Below are 20,025 nucleotides of genomic sequence, written 5' to 3'. Positions count from 1 at the left end.
CCAGTGAAGACACTCCGCTGAAGTACAGTGTTATACAGGAGTTTCAGTTTGGTTCTCCAGAAGTATTAGCATTAGTTGCTAACCGCTAACTCTTTGGCCGTTCAAAGGTAAGTATTATTAGCCTGTAGCCTGCTGCTAACCCCGGCTAGCACTGCTGGACTAGCATTACCTTTACCCACTAACCTCGCTAAAAGCTAGCTCTTTGGTCTTTCAGAGGTGAGTATTATTGGCCTGTAGTCTGCTGCTAACCCCGGCTAGCACTGCTACTGAGTAGCATTAGCATTACTTCTAGCAGTTAACCGCTAATACTAAAGCTCCAGCTTCAGTAGAAATCTGAAAATCTAGGCTTACTGTACATAAACAGAAGCGCTCAGCTTTACTCACCCAAATAAACAGATTTCAGGAGAGAAATATGTGTCGATTAACATTCAGCACTCGTTTAGTTTAAACTTTACAGTCTCGCCACCCAGCGGACCTCATCACTCAGTGAATCAAGAGATCAAGCTGATCTTTTTAAGAAGATCTTGCTGCTTCCATTCTGCCTTTTGCTCTGAGAACTTTCAGTACTTCAGTACTATATTTTACTATAAGCTATCTGCAATAATTAAGTACCAAAAATGTTGATAACTTTCGTACTTTTACTAAAGGTGTAGAGCTTAAAGAACACTTTAACTTCTACATAAGTGTCAAGTTTGATAGAGCACTAAAAGTACTTTTACTCAAGGCTGGGTCTATAGTACTTTATTAATCTCTATACATTACCGACCCATGACTTTTTGTTGCCATTTAAGTCTATAGGTATTAATGGATCAATTTTGTGTTCACACTGCAATAGAAAAAAATCACTTTTTTTTATACAATTTGGCATTAAATAAAATTTGCGCCACTTCTACAAATTCTGCAGAGTGAACACAGTCCCTCTTATTCATTCTCTCTCTTTCTCTCTTTCCCCAAACATGCTTTTACCTCTCAATCATGTGAGGCTGGTAAAAGTCCAGAACAGTTGCGGCGTGTGTAGAGGGACGGCCCTGCGAGTGAAAAGTGATTAAGAAATCCTCTCGAGGCAAAACAGATCATTCGCTCAGACAAGATGCAGCGTAATCAAATTAAGATGAAAATGTAGAGACGGCCCTTCGGGTTTCTCTTTACGCGTTTGAAATGAAACAGAGATGTCCTCGCAACTTCATCAAATGTTGGCCTCGGCTCAAACGCTGCTCAGCATCCAGCCAGCGCTCTCTTTCACCCGCCTGACAGGCCGTAATCAGCGGGAAGGTTTAATAGGCCTCAAAACTTTGGGATTATTAGTCAGAAATAACAGCCTCGCCGCTTCCCGCGCTTATTCTCATTTCGCCAAAGCGTCTAATGTTAAACAACAACCTTGGTTTTCTCTAGCGGTGTCGACATCTGTAAAGCAAAATGAAGTTTCCTCTCTGAGTATCAATCTTGTAATTGAGCTCTTGGAGGCGGCTACGTGAGGCGCACGCACAAGCACCCTCTCCGCTGTCAGATCCCCGCGCTGCTCTGCCCTGGGCTGTCATGCTGAAGAGGGCTTCCTCTCTCCTCCTCTCCCTCACTGCTCTCTGCCTCGCCGGGCCCCGAGTTGGGAGCGCCGGGGCCAACTACACGCATCGGGTTTCAATTATTCTGAATACGCAGAATCTCCCCTATAATGAGCCATGACACCGACATGTAGTCAAGTTGTAGATGGGATTTAATTGTTTTCTCAGCGGCGACTTCAATAGAATAACTGAGCAAAAGAGCAAGAGAGAGAGAGAGAGAGAGAGAGAGAGAGAGATACTGACTAAAGTATCTTCAATCAACACAGTCCAAAGCAAATCAACACAAAACACTAAGAGACTAACACTAATAGAGGGGGGGGAGAGAGAGAGAACACAGACAGGAGAGAAAAGATAGCATACGTTAGACAGGATGGAAAGAAAAGATGAGCTGAGGAGAGCTTAATAGTTTAATAGAGGGCATAAAGACATAAAGAAAGAGTGAGATAAAGGGGTAGAAGAAGAGAGAAAGAGAAAACGGTATAAGGTCAAGCAATATTTTGAGAGAAAGAGAGAGATAAGAGGGTAGAGAGATGGAGAGAGGAATAAATGGGTAGAATGAGTCAGAGAAAAGTACAGAGAGGTAGGAGTTAGAGAGTTGAATGGTTAGAGATTGAGGTAAAGAGGTAGAAAGAGAGAGCAAATCAAACTGGTAGAAAGTAAGGAGATAGAGATAAAGAGGTAAGAGAAAGATAAAGGGGTAGAGCAAGACAAAGAGGTAGGAGGGGGGAGAGAAAAAGGTAGAGTGAGACATAGAGGTAAAGAAAGAGATGAAGAGGGTTAGAGAGAGAGAGATAAAAAAGTGTAGAGAGAGGGGAAGAGAGAGACAAAGCAGCAAAGAGAGAAAAAGTGGTGAGGAGAGAAAAAAACTGTGAAGAGAGAAAAACAAAAAGGTAGCAAGTAAAAGGGTATAAAGTGAGAAAGAGATAAAAACAATGAGAAAAAAAGAGAGAAAAGAGAGAGATAAAGAAGTAAAGAGAGAGAGAGAGAGAGATAAAGAGATAAAAGGGGTTAAAGAGAGAGAAGGATGAAGAAAGAGAGATTAAGCAATGAAGAGAAAAAAAAAACAAAAAAGGTAGCAGGTAAAGGGTTTAAAATGAGAAAAATGTAAGGTTCAGGAAAAAAAGTAAGAAAAAAAAGGTAAGGAGAGAGATAAGGAGGAAAAGAGAGAGAGATAAAGAGATAAAGAGAGAACGAGAGAGAGATGTAAAGAAAAAGATAAAAAGGAAAAGAGAGACAAAGAGGTAAAAAGAGAGATAAAGTTGGTTAGAGACAGGGAGAGATAAAATGAAGAGAAAGGACGAAAGAGAGATAAAGCGGCGAAGAGAGAAAGACTACAAGGTAGCAGGTAAAAGAGTAAAGAGTGAGAAAGAGATCAAGAGGGAATGAGAGAGAGATAAAGAGGTAAAGAGAGAGAGATAAATATGTAAAGAAAGAGATAAAGAGGAAAAGAAGGAGATAAAGGGGAAAAGAGAGACATAAAGAGGTAAAGAGAGAGAAATAAAGAGGTAAAGAAAGAGATAAAGAGGTAAAGAGAGAGAGAAAGAGAGAGAGAGAGAGAAATGTAGAGATAGAAAGAATGAAAGATGAAGCGGTAAAGAGAGAAAGACTACAAATTAGCAGGTAAAAGAGTAAAGAGTGAGAAAGAAATAAAGAGGGAACGAGAGAGAGATAAAGATGTAAAGAAAGAGATAAAGAGGAAAAGAAAGAGATAAAGGGGAAAAGAGAGACATAAAGAGGTAAAGAGAGAGAGATAAAGAGGGGAAAGAGAGAGAGAGAAAGAGGTAAAGAGAGAGAGAGAGAGAGAGAGAGAGAGAGAAATGTAGAGATAGAAAGAATGAAAGATGAAGCGGTAAAGAGAGAAAGACTACAAGGTAGCAGGTAAAAGAGTTAAGAGTGAGAAAGAGATAAGGAGGTAGAGAGAGATAATGAGAGAGAGTGAGAAAGAGATAAGGAGGTAGAAAAAGAGAGGTAGAGGTAGAGAGAGGAACTGAAGCTCCAGATCGGTTAGAGAGGTCTCGGTGAGGCTGGAGCAGGCCTGGCCGTGTGGAGTCTTTTCTCTCGGCTGTAACGCTACACTGTGTATCCTGCTGTCACGATCCAGTGGATCATGTGGAAGTTTAAGTGAGACTGAATTAAATATTAACCTGATCTGACACAGCCCCTCTGTCTACACACGCCGCCGCACTTCACAGTGATACAATTAAAACCGGAGCCTAACACTCTATCCCTGCTGAACGCCGTCAGGAACATGCTACTTTACAGACTTAAAATAAATCTTGTCCTAATCTATTGAAAACCTGACAAGTGGAGCCCAAGGTTTCCAGGCACTTAGCTGAGTAGTGTAGAAAAAGGAGCCCTACATTATTTATGTCCTTTAATGGTGCCGCAATCCTCCGTGTGTGAATCAGCAGCAGCACAATGCGCTGAAACAACCACAGCTGTAATCAAAGCCATACATACTCCTTCCCCCTTTCCCTCCGCTAACTGCTGGGTCAATGGGAGTCATCTCTGCATTGAGCACATTCTTTATGGGAGATTATCCCTTTTAATAGAGATTAAGGAGTGCAAGGTGCACTCTTTTCCTCCCCTCCTCCTCCTGCCCGGATAAGATCTTCATGTGTAAGCTACTGAGAGTAAATACTGGAAGCGTGGGGAAGGCGCAGAGCATGTGCAAGCTTTAACACTGTAAATACGCCACTAATGAAGGACATCAGGCTCTGTTTTTCTAACACTGCTGTCCATCTGCGCTCATTATACCAGCGTCCTCTATTTAGAAAGTGATTGAGGTGGGAAAAAAAAGGAGAAAACGGAGGAAAACGGAAGAAGAGGGACGCATCCTGATTGATTGTGACACTGGAGACCTCTGAAAATTAATTTTGAATTTAAACCAGACTAAAATCAACAAAATTGCTCTTGGGATACACAATAATGCTTGTTAAAGTCATTTTAAAGTTGCACAAATGGTCAAAATGGTATGATTTCTTAAAATAAACTAATAATTTAAGTTACTTTGCTTAAAATGTGATGAGCTAAATAATTTATTGGCAAACTTCTCTACTCAGATTTAACATGGAGATCTATATTCATATCTAGCATAAACCAATTAAAAGTATATTCAATAGTTTAATTCAATAATGTTCATCTTGTTTGAAGAATGGCCACTAGGAGGCGTGCAGAATCTACAAAGCTACAGAGACAGTAAATCTTGTAAAAAGTTAAAGTAGTGGAGTTACTTTATACTGTATAACACTGGTGTTAATGTATAGTATTAGCATTTCTTTTGATTACAGCTATATACATATGTATATGTATTTCTGGAAATATAACGCAGACAAAAGTTTGAACACCTTGGGCTCATTCAGTGTTTTATTTCTCATTATTTTAAAATGTTCTGCAATGTTCTTGCAGATTAATACTAAAGCCAACAAAACTAAAAAAGTGTTAAACAAACTAGAATATGTTTTATATATTAGATTCTTCACTGTAGGCACATCTTACTTATATGACATACAGTATAAGATGTTCTCAGTCAGATTTATGAGGTAGAGTCACCTAGAATGTTCAACTTTCAGTTAACAGCTGTGCTGAACTCCTCAAGAGTTAATTAATTTAATTATTGAATGTTTTGCCTCTTAATAAAGTGTTTGAGAGCATCAGTTGTAAAGTTGTGAAGAGGTAGAGTGATAATAAAAATAATAATAAAAAAAAAACTTCAAGAAATCAAACTCAGTCAATCTAAAAGAAAAAATAAAATCAAAAACTATCGTCAAAAAGTATCCTCAAGTGCAGTTGTTACTTATACTTATGACTGAGAAAAATATTGCTATTGTTATTTGTCCCCTTCTTCTTCTATTAACCTTTTCGAGTTGACCCCTAATGTGTAATGTAGGTTCTATCCTCTTCCCAGTTGTGAGGTTAAGTCTGCAAATATACTGTGTTCTAAAAACAGAACTGAAGAGACTGGAGAAACTGAAGAGTCTGTGTTTAAAAAAGCCTTTATATCAATCAAAAACCGCCTCTGGTATTTAGTACTGGTAAGCATCTTTAAAAGCCTTAAATCTGCTGAATTAGAACAAAACTCTCTGAGTGTATCCACAGCGTGAGAAACATTCTGCTACAGTGGTTTGATGACATGAAGTTGACATTTACAGCTGCATTCAGGTATATATATATATATATATAGGGAGAGAGAGTGAGAGGGAGAGAGAGAGATAAGAGAGAGAGAGAGAGAGTAAACCTGCTTCTCACTTTAGTTCCCATGAACAGTAGAATCCCATTATAAATCCCACACCACAGCGAAGACATATAGCATCTGCGAGGCATAAAAATAACACTGTTTCCATTCCATTTAACTCGGCGGAGACGTTCCGGAGCAATATCCCGCAAAACAAATATGATGTGGCCCTCTCTGATCATCACTTGATAGTGTGGTGACAAGCAAACTCTATTAAGCTGTCTTCAAATATGCAAAATGATATGATTTCACAATGATTACATATTCACTTCCCAGCTGGCTGGCTCCATGCAACTCCATTTGTCATTGACTATTGTGTCCAATTATATGATTAGCTTTGAACACTCCGGCACTTGGAGAGCTCTCGTGTGTTCCAGTGCACTGACTGATTCACAAACAAAGTCATTACAACATGTATTCACACATATCAAATAACAAACAGATGGCCATTGTGCGTGCCGGCTGATTGGTTTGCAGCGTGAGCTGCCGAAAAAGGGAGTTTTTCGCGGGGCTTTGTTTAGCGCTGACTGTTTTATTCCCAGAGAGGAGCATCTGGCTGGCGAGGCGGCTAAATCAGCTCAAATGAAAGACAATCTTGTTTTCATTAATTTTTCTATGACAAAAGCACTTGTTATGAAGATTCGAAATTACCAAGAAAGCTTCCCGATAATTCATCATGCGGGCTGGACTGGAGCCCGTGATTGCTGGAGGTGTCCGTCTGCATGAGGGAGTGTTTATTTTCTTTGGAAGTGTGTCAGGTGGCGTGACTGCAAACTGCGATGGGTTTCGGGAAGTTTGCGCTGGAAGTTGCACCGAGATCTCGAAAAGTTGCAGCCTGGTCTCAAGAGCGATTCATTTGTGCGTAAGCGACTATAAGACAGTTTTAGAATTTGTGCAATGTGTACTAAAGAAAGTTCGGCCCTCTATGCATATAGAGAAATTATATTAAAACAAACAAGACAATAAAAAAAATAATTCGATTTGAGCAGAAAATGATAGAATGTAACCAATGTACTAAACCTAACTAAACTTCAACCTAAAATTAAACTTTTTTCCAAATTTTCACTCCATTTTCTCCCCAATTTACAAGGCCAATTACCCAACCCACCCATTATGACTCCCCCTATCACTAGTGATGGCCCAACAGAAGGAGGATGAAGACTAACACATGACTCCTCTGATACTGGATATGTGAAGTCAGACTCCTCCTATTTTTTAACTGCTACTGATAGCATCATCTACCCACCCAGAGAGAGCAAAGCCAATTGTGCACTCTCAGGGCTCCGGCAGCTGATGGCAAGCTGCATAAACAGGATTCGAACAAGCAATCTCCCGATCATAGTGTCAGCACTTAGAGCCCCCAATAAAACTTAAGTTTAAACTTAAAGGAAAAATCAGTAATGAATGCAAACAAAAGTCTGAAATGGCTACAGGTCCAAACATTTTCCAAACACTGTATAGAGACATGAAGCTCATGCAGGTTTCCAGATCAAGACAAGGCTTTCTCTGCAGCTGACCAGTGAATATATACATGTGCAATGCCAAAAACTGATGGTGGTAAATGGTGGTGGTGTTACCCAGCTATGGTTAGCAACCTTACTGAAGTTGAGTGATAACCTGTTTAGGGTGTAGAAATCGGGTAAAGCTGGGTAAAACTGGGCATATTCTGAGGCCACAACCCACACAGATTACCATGACATACCACACAGTTCTAATACGAAAATACTGGCTCAAGCTCTGCTGTCACCAACTACCAGGTACCATGATAGAACTTTCTTAACCCTTTCAATTTATCAACAGCTTTGCTTATCAGCCTGAAAAGACAGGAATAACTATTCAAATCATTTTATAAACACACATCTGGCAACTAATTTCTTTTGTTATTGCAATCAGTCAATCCAAACATTGAAACATTAGTGTAAATTATTGGGGGGAAAAGGTGGAAAATGAAATGTATGAATGCACACTTGCAGGATTTTCACATATGCTTGTATTCATGTATTGTTTGCGTATGAGGTAATCGGCCTAAAGCACAGTTCAATGAGGAAAATGATGCATGTATCCACATCGTTGCACAGCAATCTTAATGAGTCTGGATGATCCTGGAACTGGGATGTGTCTGTGTGTCCGTGTGTTTAGTGTATTTAGCTGATTGTTCGCTTGATTAGAGTACCGGAGGATTGGAGGATGACCACAAACATAAAAGCTTCAACAGTGCTATTGAAATGTATATTTATTGTTTATTGAAATAAATATTTACTTATTTTATAATAATGCAGGACAAAGGACAGAGATACTACCTAGAACTAAATGTAATTTAATATTGCTTTGCTTGTCCTCATTTTGTAGAGCATCCTCTAGTGCAGGGGTGTCCAAACTACGTGAGGTATTTTATAAATGATAGAATGAATTGGCCCGCTATTACACAGGTTTTATAATGTGAGATTCAAAGTTTGAACACTAGGTGTCGCTATCACATAAATGCAGTATAAAATGCTTTTCTTTTCTTCACTATGCCTACATTCAGAGTTGCCAGGTTCACAAGTTTTTCCGCCAAATTGGGCTCGTTTAAAAAATCCAGTCGTGGATGAAAAAAAAACAAAAACACAATGCAACCAGAAATCACCAGAAGATGAAAAATGTTAAAAAAAGGAAAGAAGAGAGTTCAGGAGGGGCAAAAACAGAAAAGAGGAAGTAAAACTCTTTTTTTATTTTTTTTTTGCTCATTATGTTACTATTAAATATTCTTGACTGGGATATAAAACTGTTATAAAAAGAACTTATAAAACACTAATGTTACAATTTTATTAATGACTTCATAAGATATATAGCAATATTCAACATAAATCCCTTTTATAAACAAAATACTAAGTTGTACATTCATAGTTGTTTTGCCATTTGCTTCAAACAAAGTGATAGAAATATATTTTGGGCTAGTTTGAGCTTCTGACTTTGGGCTGGATATTTTTGTTGGATTTGGCAACCCTGCTTAAATTAATCAACATGGCAACTCCAAAGAAATGGAAAATGGACAGCAAATGCAGAAAAGTTCAGAGGGAAGTGTGTATAATATATTATATGTCAGGAAACAGTTGCCGTAATGAAACATCAATTTAAAAAATCTTAGTTTACACAACACTGTCAAAGATAGATAAAGATAGAAACTTAAGTAAATTTATGTGTAAATGATAGTAATCAAGAAAATGTATTAATATGATACGTATATTTCATTATGTGTTTTATTACAGAGTCTGTGGCCCTTAATTGCACATATATTTCTCCTTCTGTCCCCCAACAAAACAAAAGTTTGAACACCCCTGCACTAGTATGTGACAACTACCAATGAAGAGCCTTTAGGGTGTGGTATACTTTTGTTAGATTTGGCAACCCTGCTTACATTAATGTCCCTGAGCTTTTCGGAAAACATGGCAACTCCAAAGAAATGGAAAATGGACAGCAATTGCAGAAAAGTTCAGAGGGAAGTGTGTTTATTACATAATATGTCAGGAAACAGTTGCCGTAATGAAGGAGTATAATATTAAGAGACATTAAAAAACATCAATTTGAAAAATCTTAGTTTACACAACCATGTCAAAGATAGATAAAGATTGTAACTCAAGTAAAATGATGTGTAAATGATAGTAATGACGAAAATTATTATAAGAGTTTTATTATAAGTAGTATATTTTTACAAATACCGATGAAGAGCCTTTAGTGTGTGTGTGTTAGTGTGTTCTTTAGTGTTTGTGTTTTAGTGTGTGGTGCTGTTTTTTTCCGCCTGCTGTTTCAGGGGTTTCAGTGGTGGACATGTCACACAAACCACTCCTGAGCCACGCTGCCCCCTTTATGCAACACTTTCACATGTGTGAAATGCTTTAGTATATCAGGCCCCAGGAGAACGCACTCAGATGAAGCCTGTGTTCCTGGGGTGTTGAATGTGACAGAAACATTCAGCGTAGATGTTTAAAAAACTTAACAGACCTTGGGTTGCAGTTCCCAGAGGTGGTCATAGCTGCTCTCAGCTCTGTTGGAGGGTGATGGACAGAGAATGCAAGGAAACAGAGTTTTATTTTAACACCAGAGGCTATAAATGAACTGTAATGTTTTGGCCAAAAATTTAAAATTGCTGGTTTTCTATAAATGTGCCATTTTTTTTACCATTAAATATTTTATCCAGCTGATTTACCAAAAACAAAACAAAACATAGAGATTGCTCTCTAACTCTAAATTTGTATATGTGATTTGTATAGGTATGTGTATTGTATATAATTGTGTGTGTGTGTGTGTGTATACAATGTATGTATGACTATGTGCCCAAAAATGGATTGGCATTATCTGTCCTGGGTAAATGCTGTAGTGCCCAATGCAGTCCTCCACCTTTACACAGGTGGCTAGTGGAACCCTCTTCACTCATACATGATGACATCTAGTTAGCTGGCTCTCTTGATACTCATTTTAACAATGCTATTTTCATCAGACATGTACCTGCTGTATGTAAGGTTTGATTCTAATCATACCCTTACTTGCAGTGCAATTTTAGTCATAAACATACCTCAGCAGTGCCACTCAAGTCACATGTAGCTAGCTTACTTGAAATTTACACACAAAAAAAAGACATACGTTTGGTAAACTTTGCAAACTAATACTTAGTGTGAGATGAGAAGTAGGGTATTGAAATTGGGGGGAGGGGAGTGTGGACCTGTTATCACAAAAAAAAGCTAACATTAGAGAAAACATTGCTAAATTACTTCAAATAAACAAGGAATGGATAGATATGAATTAATTTGTATTTACACTATTCCTAATTTGGCAGAACACAATTCCCCAAAGAGACAAATGAGTTTGATAGATGAGACAGATGAGATTGACAGATACAAAATTATTTGGTATTTTCACTATTTACGCAGAACAATAAAAGTTATTTTTTGACATTTTCAGTCTTATATTTTTTGAGTTGCCAAATATTCACCGCATCCCTTCTATAGAGACATGCAAAGTGCTGAATGATACAGACCTTCTCTATCTCTAATCATAAAATGGCTTTGCAATCAAGCAGTCAGGAAAGATCTAAAGCACCTAAAGCACCTCCTCTACAGAAAATGATCCAGAAATCTTCATTTTTTCACAAACCTAAGGAGGTCTACAGTGTATATTCATTAGAGTTAAGATTATACAACACCTTCTTCTCACTGCTCCCGAGCCGATGGGTTACTCTTGGATAGTTCCTGTTGTTTTATCGCCCATCTTCTCCCTGCATGGCCTTTAATGCGTTTCCTTTGATGCTTATCTGGCTCTTACGGTTGGAGGTGTACAGTATTCCCTCTCATCTCTGCTTAACCTGCTTTTAGAAGCACTTAGAAGTAGTTCAGAGGAATTTTCCACCGGCTGCGAATGTGTATATTTCCTCTGCGCTGACAAAGATTAATGCGCTGCTTAATTAGCTATAGGCTTGGTGACACGTCTCTGCTAAAGTATGAAGCACCTCCGAGTCTGTGTCTGTATTTGGAGCAGATTAAACATCACATGGACGTGAATATACTGAGATAAGGTCTTCGGAGTGTTCGTTTTTGTGCTAAAATATAAAACTCAGGCTGTCATTCCTAGAATACTTTTTAAATATAGTAACAGCGGCGTCCCAAGACACTAAAGAAACAAAACGTCAGTGAAAATCAGAGGTATCAAGTAACTTCGTTACCTTACTTAAGAAGAAATGTTGGGTATCTATACTTTAGTAGAGTATTTTTTTTGACGACTTTTTACTTCTACTTCTTACTTTTTTACGCAAGTATCAGTACTTTCTACTCCTTACATTTTTTTTTTAATTATTACTCATTACTCATTACTCATTACTCATATTTTATTCAGTCTTGATTTGATTCTGGCTGGTCAACATAAAAAAAAAAAAACAGATAAATTGCGCCATCCGGAAAACTTGTGGTTGGAAAACCACATAATAAAGTTATTATGTCTAAACTGTAAAATGACCAAATTGTGTATTATTATTTTTGTTACTATTTTTTGCACAGGTTGATACTGAAACCCTCTTCAAATCTCCATCTCCATGAAATCAAGCTAGCTGGCTATCTTGCTACATTAACAATGATATTACTATTGGGCATGTACCTATGTAAGGATTGATTCTAATCACACATTTACTTGCAGTGCAATTTTAGTCATACATATACCTTAGCAGTGCCACTCAAGTCACATGTAGATAGCTGACTTAAAATTTACACAACAAAACACAGGCAATCATTTGGTATAAGGAGTAGTTCTTTTTTAGACGACTTTTTACTTCTACCACTTACTTTTTCACGCAGTTATCGGTACTTTCTACTTCTACATTTTTAAAAATAGCCTTGTTACTCCTATTTTATTCCATCTTGATTTAATTCCTGCTGGTCAACATAAAAAAACGAACAAAAAAAAAAAAACCCAGATAAATGGCGCCATCCGAAAAGCTTGTGGTTGGATAACTCCATTGGTTCATGTGTAGAAGAGGGTAATCTAGGTCCAAAAAGTAAAAATCCATCCCAGGATTTCGCTCCAATTGTCTGACTGGTTTGGGAGCTAATTAAACCTAATCTCTGGAATGGATTTGTAATTTATACGGTCATTTTTCTCCTTACATTACTTTTACTTTTATACTTTAAGTAGTTTTAAAAGCAGTACTTTTATACTTTTACTTAAGTAAAAAAGTATAAGTTAATATTTCAACTTTTACAGGAGTATTTTTAAACCCCAGTATCTGTACTTGAGTAATGACTGAATACTTTTGACCCTCTTGGTGAAAATAGAATTACGTATATAAAAGAGGAAGACTTATAGATGCAACTCAAGTACAGATATAGATATAGATAGAATAGCATCACAAGCTTCTCTTCACACCTCATAATGACCCTGTGGGCCACTTTAGGGTCTCGCTCCGGTCTAGTGTCTGCTTTCACATGGCTCCATCTGCTGGTGATGAAGGGTTAAAGTGATGCTCTGATAAAGGGTTGAGTCCTGCTTTGTTCAATGGTGCCACCATCTGGTTGACCAGAGTAGATGCAACATATTATAACTAATAAATACTACACACTTATGCTGATACAAATACTTTTTTTATTTAAAAAGCTTCAGTAATTCAGTAAGTTTTAGCTTGGATTCAGGTAGAGAATTTACAAAAACATAACAAGCCATGCATAAAAAAATAAAGTTCACACACTCTAAGATACAGTACTAAGAAAAGCCATAAAGTGCATTGGTCCCAATTTATATTAAGTCTAATAAATGTAGATAGATGGATGGATAGATAGATAGAAGTTTAGGCATGTAATAACAGTGTATCTAGTGCTGCAGTACACTCTGTTACAGATTCATTACAGTAATTAAGTACATGTGATGTAATTACACATGTGTATAAAGGTCAGTTGTCAACCTATCAAAATATGTTGTCCAGCTTCTCATAATAAAATCTGAATAATGATTTTTGTTATATTCAAAAACAACCACAGACCTCATTACATTCCACACAAAAGCTGTTGGAGAAATAGATGATATACACACTATTACACATACACAATATCACACACACTATGAACTATTTTATACACATTAAAGAGTAGGGATGGGAATTGATAAGATTTTTCCGATTCCGATTCCCTTATCGATTCTGTGAAACGATTCGATTCCTTATCGATTCTCTTATCGATTCCAATTTGGGGAAAAAAGGAGAGCAAACAGTTTCATAAGCACCAACTTTGTTTACTTAAATATCATACGACCTTACAAACTCAACAACAAGGTCAACATGTCCACAACAATGTGCAACTGGCAATATGTAGCAAATACTCTCTAATAATGTTGTGTGCGCAGATGTTTGTGCATATTTGATGTATTCCCTCCCGGCGATGTTATCAAAAATTTACAATGGTTGCAAAACGCCCTGTTGCCATCCTTGTGTAGCATGAAATGAAGCCAAACTTTCGAGCGTTTTAACCTAGTGGATGCCATTGAAAAGACGTGCTTACTGAATCATGCGTAACTTGCGTAACATGCGTAACTTGCGTGATCGTGCTGTCTGGAATTGATAAGAGAATCATTAAGCAAGGTGCCAAACGATTCCGTGGAATCGAAACACAAGGAATCGATTCTCAACAGGAATCGATTCTCGATTCCCAAGCCTATTAAAGAGACTTCTTATAAAGTGGGACCATCAAAATAATCTCATTCCACACAGTGTATAATAAAAGAGAAAATCTCAAATTACAAAATTTCAAATATTAGCATTTCTTATGAAGCTTTAATTGCTTCTTTAAACAGTTTCTATAGCAAAACTGAGCTTTAATTATCTGTATAGGTAATTTTATATAGATGACATTTTACAACAGTTTATGATTAGTTTGTTTCACCTTTCTTTCTCTTTAGTGAGCCAACTGAACTTGGTTTATGCATAAAGATAGTTCTAGTTAACACATTGATGCATCCAAGTGAAAAAAATATATATATATTTATATACAAAATATACAATATACAAAAAATATGAAGAAAAACAATCTCACCATTTCTGCTATTATATAAAGATAAAAATGATAAGATCTCAGGATCTTAACAGCTTTAGCAAAAGTTAAACGTACTTCTTTCTTCTTTCCCTCTATTTTTAACTTATTGACATGGTCTGAATTACAGGCAAGGGGGGCAATAATAGGGGAAGTATTTAGAGGGGAAACTCTGATGGGCCCCTAGGGCAAATGATTGCTGGGAAACACATGCTAATTTACATTTTCTTTTTTTTTGTTTTAGCACTAGTGTATCACTTTTACAGATTTACATTGTTCATCTTATCCCATTATACATTTTTTTACATTTTAATTGGAAAGAAAAGGGTACATTTATTATTAAAAGGAATTTAAGGAGATTCAATAAAACAAGTTCTCCCATTGGTTATTTTTTAGTAGCTATACTTAAAGCCATGCATTTTATAATAGGCATAATAAACATAATTAGTAAGAAATGTGAAATCAATCAGTTGATTGATAGTTGATTTATAGTTGGTAGGAGCAAATATCCAAAGCAAATATCACAGTACCCAATGGGGAATTTTTATATATTTCAATGGTTTGGACGATGAGCTGTATAATAAACCAACTCAGACAGCTTTTAGCATAATAACAGAAACTTTTTACTGAAATCTTTACTGAAAGAGGCACAATTAAACTGTTATATACAAGTAAAAAAATGTTAAAATACATATTTTACAGCTTTTTCATCTAGAATAGTAACATACAAAATAAAAAACAACAAAAACACATTATCTAGCTTAGCACAAATAGTTTTGACATTTAGGACCTGAACTGAAGGTCTAGCTGTAATAGTTACAATTCACCAATGTCATAATAGAATATATCTGTGCTTTAACTGATTTTAAAAGAAATAATTTGACTTTTACATTTATAAAATGTAGAAATATAGGCAGCCCCTATTTGAAATACAACTGATGAGACTAATGTGTTGAAAAGCAGTTCAGAAATGGAATACAGCAAAAATAAAATGCAGATAAAATGCAGATTTAATGACATTAAATTAAGCACAATGCACAATGCACCTAAATGGTAGGTTTAGCAATATTTGTCCAATGGCAATAAGCATCAGGCAAATGACTTTTATTATTAGGCAACATTGACAAATGTGCAGTATCATTGTGCATTCACTACAAGCATCACTTGTATCACAAGCATCAGGAAATGGAAGCTGATCTGTTTAAAAATAACTCTGTGGTGGCAAAAAAACAACAACAAAAACGTGTAACTGCGCAATGTCCAGTGTTTTTATTATTATTATTATTATTATTATTATTATTATTATTATTATTATTATTATTATTATTATTATTATTATTCAGGCTCAGGCTTCTTGTCTATGTCTATAACAATATGTGCCGTGTTCCATTTACTTCAGATATTAGAGCTGGGAATGGTGTTCTGATCATTTTACATTATATTAACACTTCTAAACAGATAGGAATGGGGATTACTATACAAATATTGATATTCTTCAACGATTTTGATTATGAATTTTCGTTCACACATAAAACTTAAGCTTGTATTTGTAAATAGAAAGAACCATTTGTTTCCTTTACATTTAATTTCAAAATGTTTTAGTTTAGTTTTTTTTTTTTCTTTCACAAAAAGATTCAACCTTACAACATAATAAACAAAGTGCAAACATACGTAACATTCTTATATTTCAGATTAGGAAAAGTCTTTGTCAGCTCATATATGTTAAAATGTTCTGTATTTTCTGTTATTCTATTTAGAAAAGTACATTAAAAAAGTAATTAGATTTACTAAATTAATTTGGTTAACTTCCCAGCCCCATAAACAGCAAAACCAACAGCTTGCTAACGTTTTTTTTTTTTTTTTTAGTTTACCTCAGCTGGTTTTACAATTATTTACCAGTGTTTTAAGGCAAATCCAGTCAAAATATTTCTATAAAATTCCTAATTTTATGTCTGGAGTTATTACTATTAGCATTATCTCAGGTTAGCATTATTAGGTTAGCAATATCAGTTGATAACATCCTAGTACATGATATTTTGCAAATATAAAGACAGATATGGACATTATTTGGACAGTACGGTAAGTCCCACAGATTTAAACTGTATCCCAGCAAACAAAGGAAGGTTCCAGGAAGGTTATCCTGTAACCTTCCCAAAACTAAAATTTAAACATTGATAGTGATTGAAGTGACGTTGCAGCGATGTACCCAGAATGTTTAAAAACGTGAAAAAAAAACACATTCTGAGAATATCCACAAAAACTTGATAGATTGAACCTTCTAACAACATTAAATGTATCATTCAGGAAAAAAAAAAAACATTCTACTGTCCAAAAAAATAAAAAGTTTAGTTGGGATAATACTACTGCTTTCACTACTGCTGAAGTGAGGTGCAGCCATCTTGGATTCTGATCTTGGAGTTGACGAGGCTCTCCCGACTTTATGAGTAGGAAATCCGACCTGTAGAGACGTTCCAGACACAATTTCCTTTTAGGAACTCGGAAATTCCAACATTTGAGTTCAAAGGGAACGCAGATTCCCAGTAGCACTGTTCCTCAGATCATGGCGCTGGTGAGGTTACTGAGGGAGCGAACGCTTCCAGTGTGTCGGCTCTTCCTGCGAACGCTTCTCAGGTAGTTCCTGTACAGGATCACACTGATCACTCTGTCCTGGAACTGCTTGGACACGATATAGTAGAGTATGATGTCCAATACTGTGCTCATGTTCATCAGGAAGGTGGTAAAGGCACCCCATGTGCTGTAGTCCTGGCCGGTGTTCTCCAGCATCAGGAACACAAAGCAGATGTGGAAGGGCACGAAGCACACCAGCACCTGCACGATCAGCGTGATGATGATGCGGATGGACTTCTGCTTGACGTTGGGCTTGAGCTTGGACGTGCGTCCGTGGACGAGGTTGTCCACGATGACGATGTAGCAGCCCACCATGATGAACATTGGCACCAGGAAGAAGAATGCCAGGCGGGCAAAGTGAACGGGGTTGTCTCGGCGTAGGTAGACGATGTCGTGCATCTTCATGCAGGTGGTATGGTTGGAGAATGCGTCCGGATCTTCCTCGAGGAAGAGTAGAGGCGCCGCACCGCCGAGGGTCATGATCCAGACGCCGGCGCAGGACAGCATGGCCTTGTTAACGTTCTTCAGCTCCTTGCTGTGCCGCGGCTGCACTATTGCGACGTAGCGGTCAGCGCTAATGAGCGCAAAGAGCCACAGAGCCAGACAGGGGTAGAGAATGGTCAGAGCGGCATTGACCCTGCAGAACATGTCTCCAAAGGGCCAGTAGTCCCTGCTGTAGTAAACCATGCGGAAGGGCAGAATCAGAATGAAGAGAAGGTCCACCACGGCCACATTGATCATGTAGACGGTGACGGAGCTCCTTCTTTTAGTGGTCAGAGCAAAGACCCAGATAGCAGTGAGATTCACCACCAGGCCCACGCAGAATATGAAGCCATAGAACACCAGGCTGGCTATTCTGAACACTGTATGGCCCTCAATGATGAAGTCTGAAGATGAAGAATTCTTGTGTTCCATAATGAATTACCTGAAATGAGGGAAATGGGAAATCACAATAAAAAAGAATGAATATTTTGATTTATGATAACTCAATAAATGAACCAATTAATCCAATCAATTAAGATTGGATAAAAACTTTTTATGTCTTATCATAATTTTGGAAATTAACCCCCCCAGAATAACCCCACCTCATAGTCTTTCTTGTGGAAATAAATAAAGCAATAAAAGCAGATTTACTTTTATTAAGCTTTTCTATTGTCTCATACTCCCCCTAATAAACCATCAGTGTGTAGTCCTTCTTCATTCTGTTATATTTTATGTAGGGCCAGCCTCTCTGTTGATGGCTATATGAGCAAGTTGCCACATTTGTTGCATGCATGAGTTTCACTTAGGTGTAAAAATAAACTCTTATTATTATCATACTCAACATTTCAGTCAAAAATATATGTAAAAAAAATAGCAGTGCAGGAATCTGACCCCCAGAAACGTAACTAATAACTTAGCTAAACTAAATTACTTGTAATATATATTAGAATATAACGAAAGCAAAGTAAAGCAGCTACATGTAAAAAAAAAACTTTGTATTATCTATTCAAATCAATTTTAAGAGAGAATTCCAAAGACAAATCATCCATAAAATATATTGAGTTGAAGTAAATCCAACAGAAAATCCAATTTAATTGGATTTAATAAAGAAAAAGTATGAATATTAAGCAGAGAGAAGAGGGAGTTTGTTTTTTTTTCTTTTATTATCAATCTTAACAATGATGAAATTAAATTTTCGCTCTCAAAGTGAATGATAGCAGAAGTGCAAAAAGGGAAGAATGCAACAAGTATATGAAATGCTGAAGTGAAATTGTTGCTCTAGTTTAATCTCTCCGGATTTACAGGAAGTTTTACGACCCCTTACTGTAACTCTGAAAGCCCCTGCTCTCTGATCAGACGGAAAGAGTTTGCTAATGTTTCACATGATTTCTGGTCTAGTTTTGGCCAACATTTTTGACAGTTCCATTTTATAATAAGTGTAGTTATACATGAACAATCTATAGTATATAATAACAGTGTTATTACTGGTTAACCTTAAGTTCACATTGTTACAGATGTAATTATACATGTGTACAAAGGTTAGGTAGACATAGCAGAATATTTATCCATCTTCCCATAATGAAATCTGAATTTTTTTTTTTTTTTTTGAATCTCAAACCTTATTACATACCAGGTAAGAGCTATTGGAGAAATATACATTTATACACATTTTTTTTCTACACACACACACTATGCTCTAGTAAACACAAGTCAAAACTGGTGACTGCTGATGCATGTAAAATTACATAACCTGTACACCTGTAATAAATATGTATTAATGCATACTTTAATCAATAGTAACACTGTTATTACATGATTATAAATGAGTAACTACGCAGTTATTACAGACGCGCATCATAAAGTGGGACCGAATTGACTTCTTTACAGCTGAGTTTCAGTTTGGCTGTATTTCCAGATCAGAAGAACGAGATTTTATATTTTCTATCGCTATTCTATCTACTTTAAAGTACAATCGCAGCGTGACTATCAAAGTTAAACTTACCTCAGTGATCTACATGCTCTCACGCTTGTGCAGTAACTGCTTCGGGCCCATTCGGAGGGTTTGTGATGTGGTGGTAAGTCATGTAAACTCGAGCGCTGCTCAGCATGGGTAGAGGAAGTAGGGTATCTAAGGTCTTCATTTAAATGAGCTCAATTTTTTTTCTTTCTCTTTTGGTTAGTGTGACTTCCTGTATGACTTTTTTTCTGGTGGAACAAATGTCAAATGTCTTTAAAGAGCTTTGGGTTTGTGTTGTTCTCGTATTGTTTTAGCTGTATTGCGGTGCCGCAGCAGTGACAGGTTTAGGTGCTGGTTATTGATTGGAAAAATAGGGTTTGTCACACAACATTAGCTCTCCTGGGAGTAGCACGCAGCGGGTGGCAACTTCAGACATCTGGTGTTGAGGAGTTTTAATTAGCTACAGGATGTTGAAGCAGGTAGCGTATAAACAGGATATAAGAGATCTCTCTGACGCATCTTAGAATAGCCCAGCAAACAAAGAGCCATTTTAAAAGCTCATCTGTACGTGATGACACGGCTCTGAAGAAAAGAGGGGGAGAACTGAGGTTGAGAACATTTGTG

At 37.0% G+C, this 20,025-nt stretch overlaps 1 protein-coding gene across 1 annotated transcript; it reads right to left on the bottom strand.

The window, feature by feature from the left end:
- Positions 1-12,874: 12,874 nt before the first annotated feature.
- Positions 12,875-19,795, bottom strand: gpr18 (G protein-coupled receptor 18). The gene is made up of 2 exons (XM_007227780.3): positions 19,447-19,795; positions 12,875-17,886 (listed from the first exon to the last, which is right to left on the bottom strand). Exon 2 carries the CDS (start codon positions 17,874-17,876, stop codon positions 16,887-16,889), a length of 990 nt encoding a protein of 329 aa, XP_007227842.2. The 5' UTR covers positions 17,877-17,886; positions 19,447-19,795; the 3' UTR covers positions 12,875-16,886.
- Positions 19,796-20,025: the final 230 nt, after the last annotated feature.

This window comes from Astyanax mexicanus, chromosome 11 (genome assembly GCF_023375975.1).
Source record: "Astyanax mexicanus isolate ESR-SI-001 chromosome 11, AstMex3_surface, whole genome shotgun sequence".
Classification (NCBI taxonomy): Eukaryota; Metazoa; Chordata; class Actinopteri; order Characiformes; family Acestrorhamphidae; genus Astyanax; species Astyanax mexicanus.
The sequence above is the reverse complement of the archived record's forward strand: the minus strand, read 5'-3'. Positions and strand labels throughout refer to the sequence as shown.

Bases quoted from the DNA above. Each gene is read 5' to 3' on its own strand.
- gpr18 (XM_007227780.3), bottom strand. From the start codon at position 17,876: ATGGAACACAAGAATTCTTCATCTTCAGACTTCATCATTGAGGGCCAT.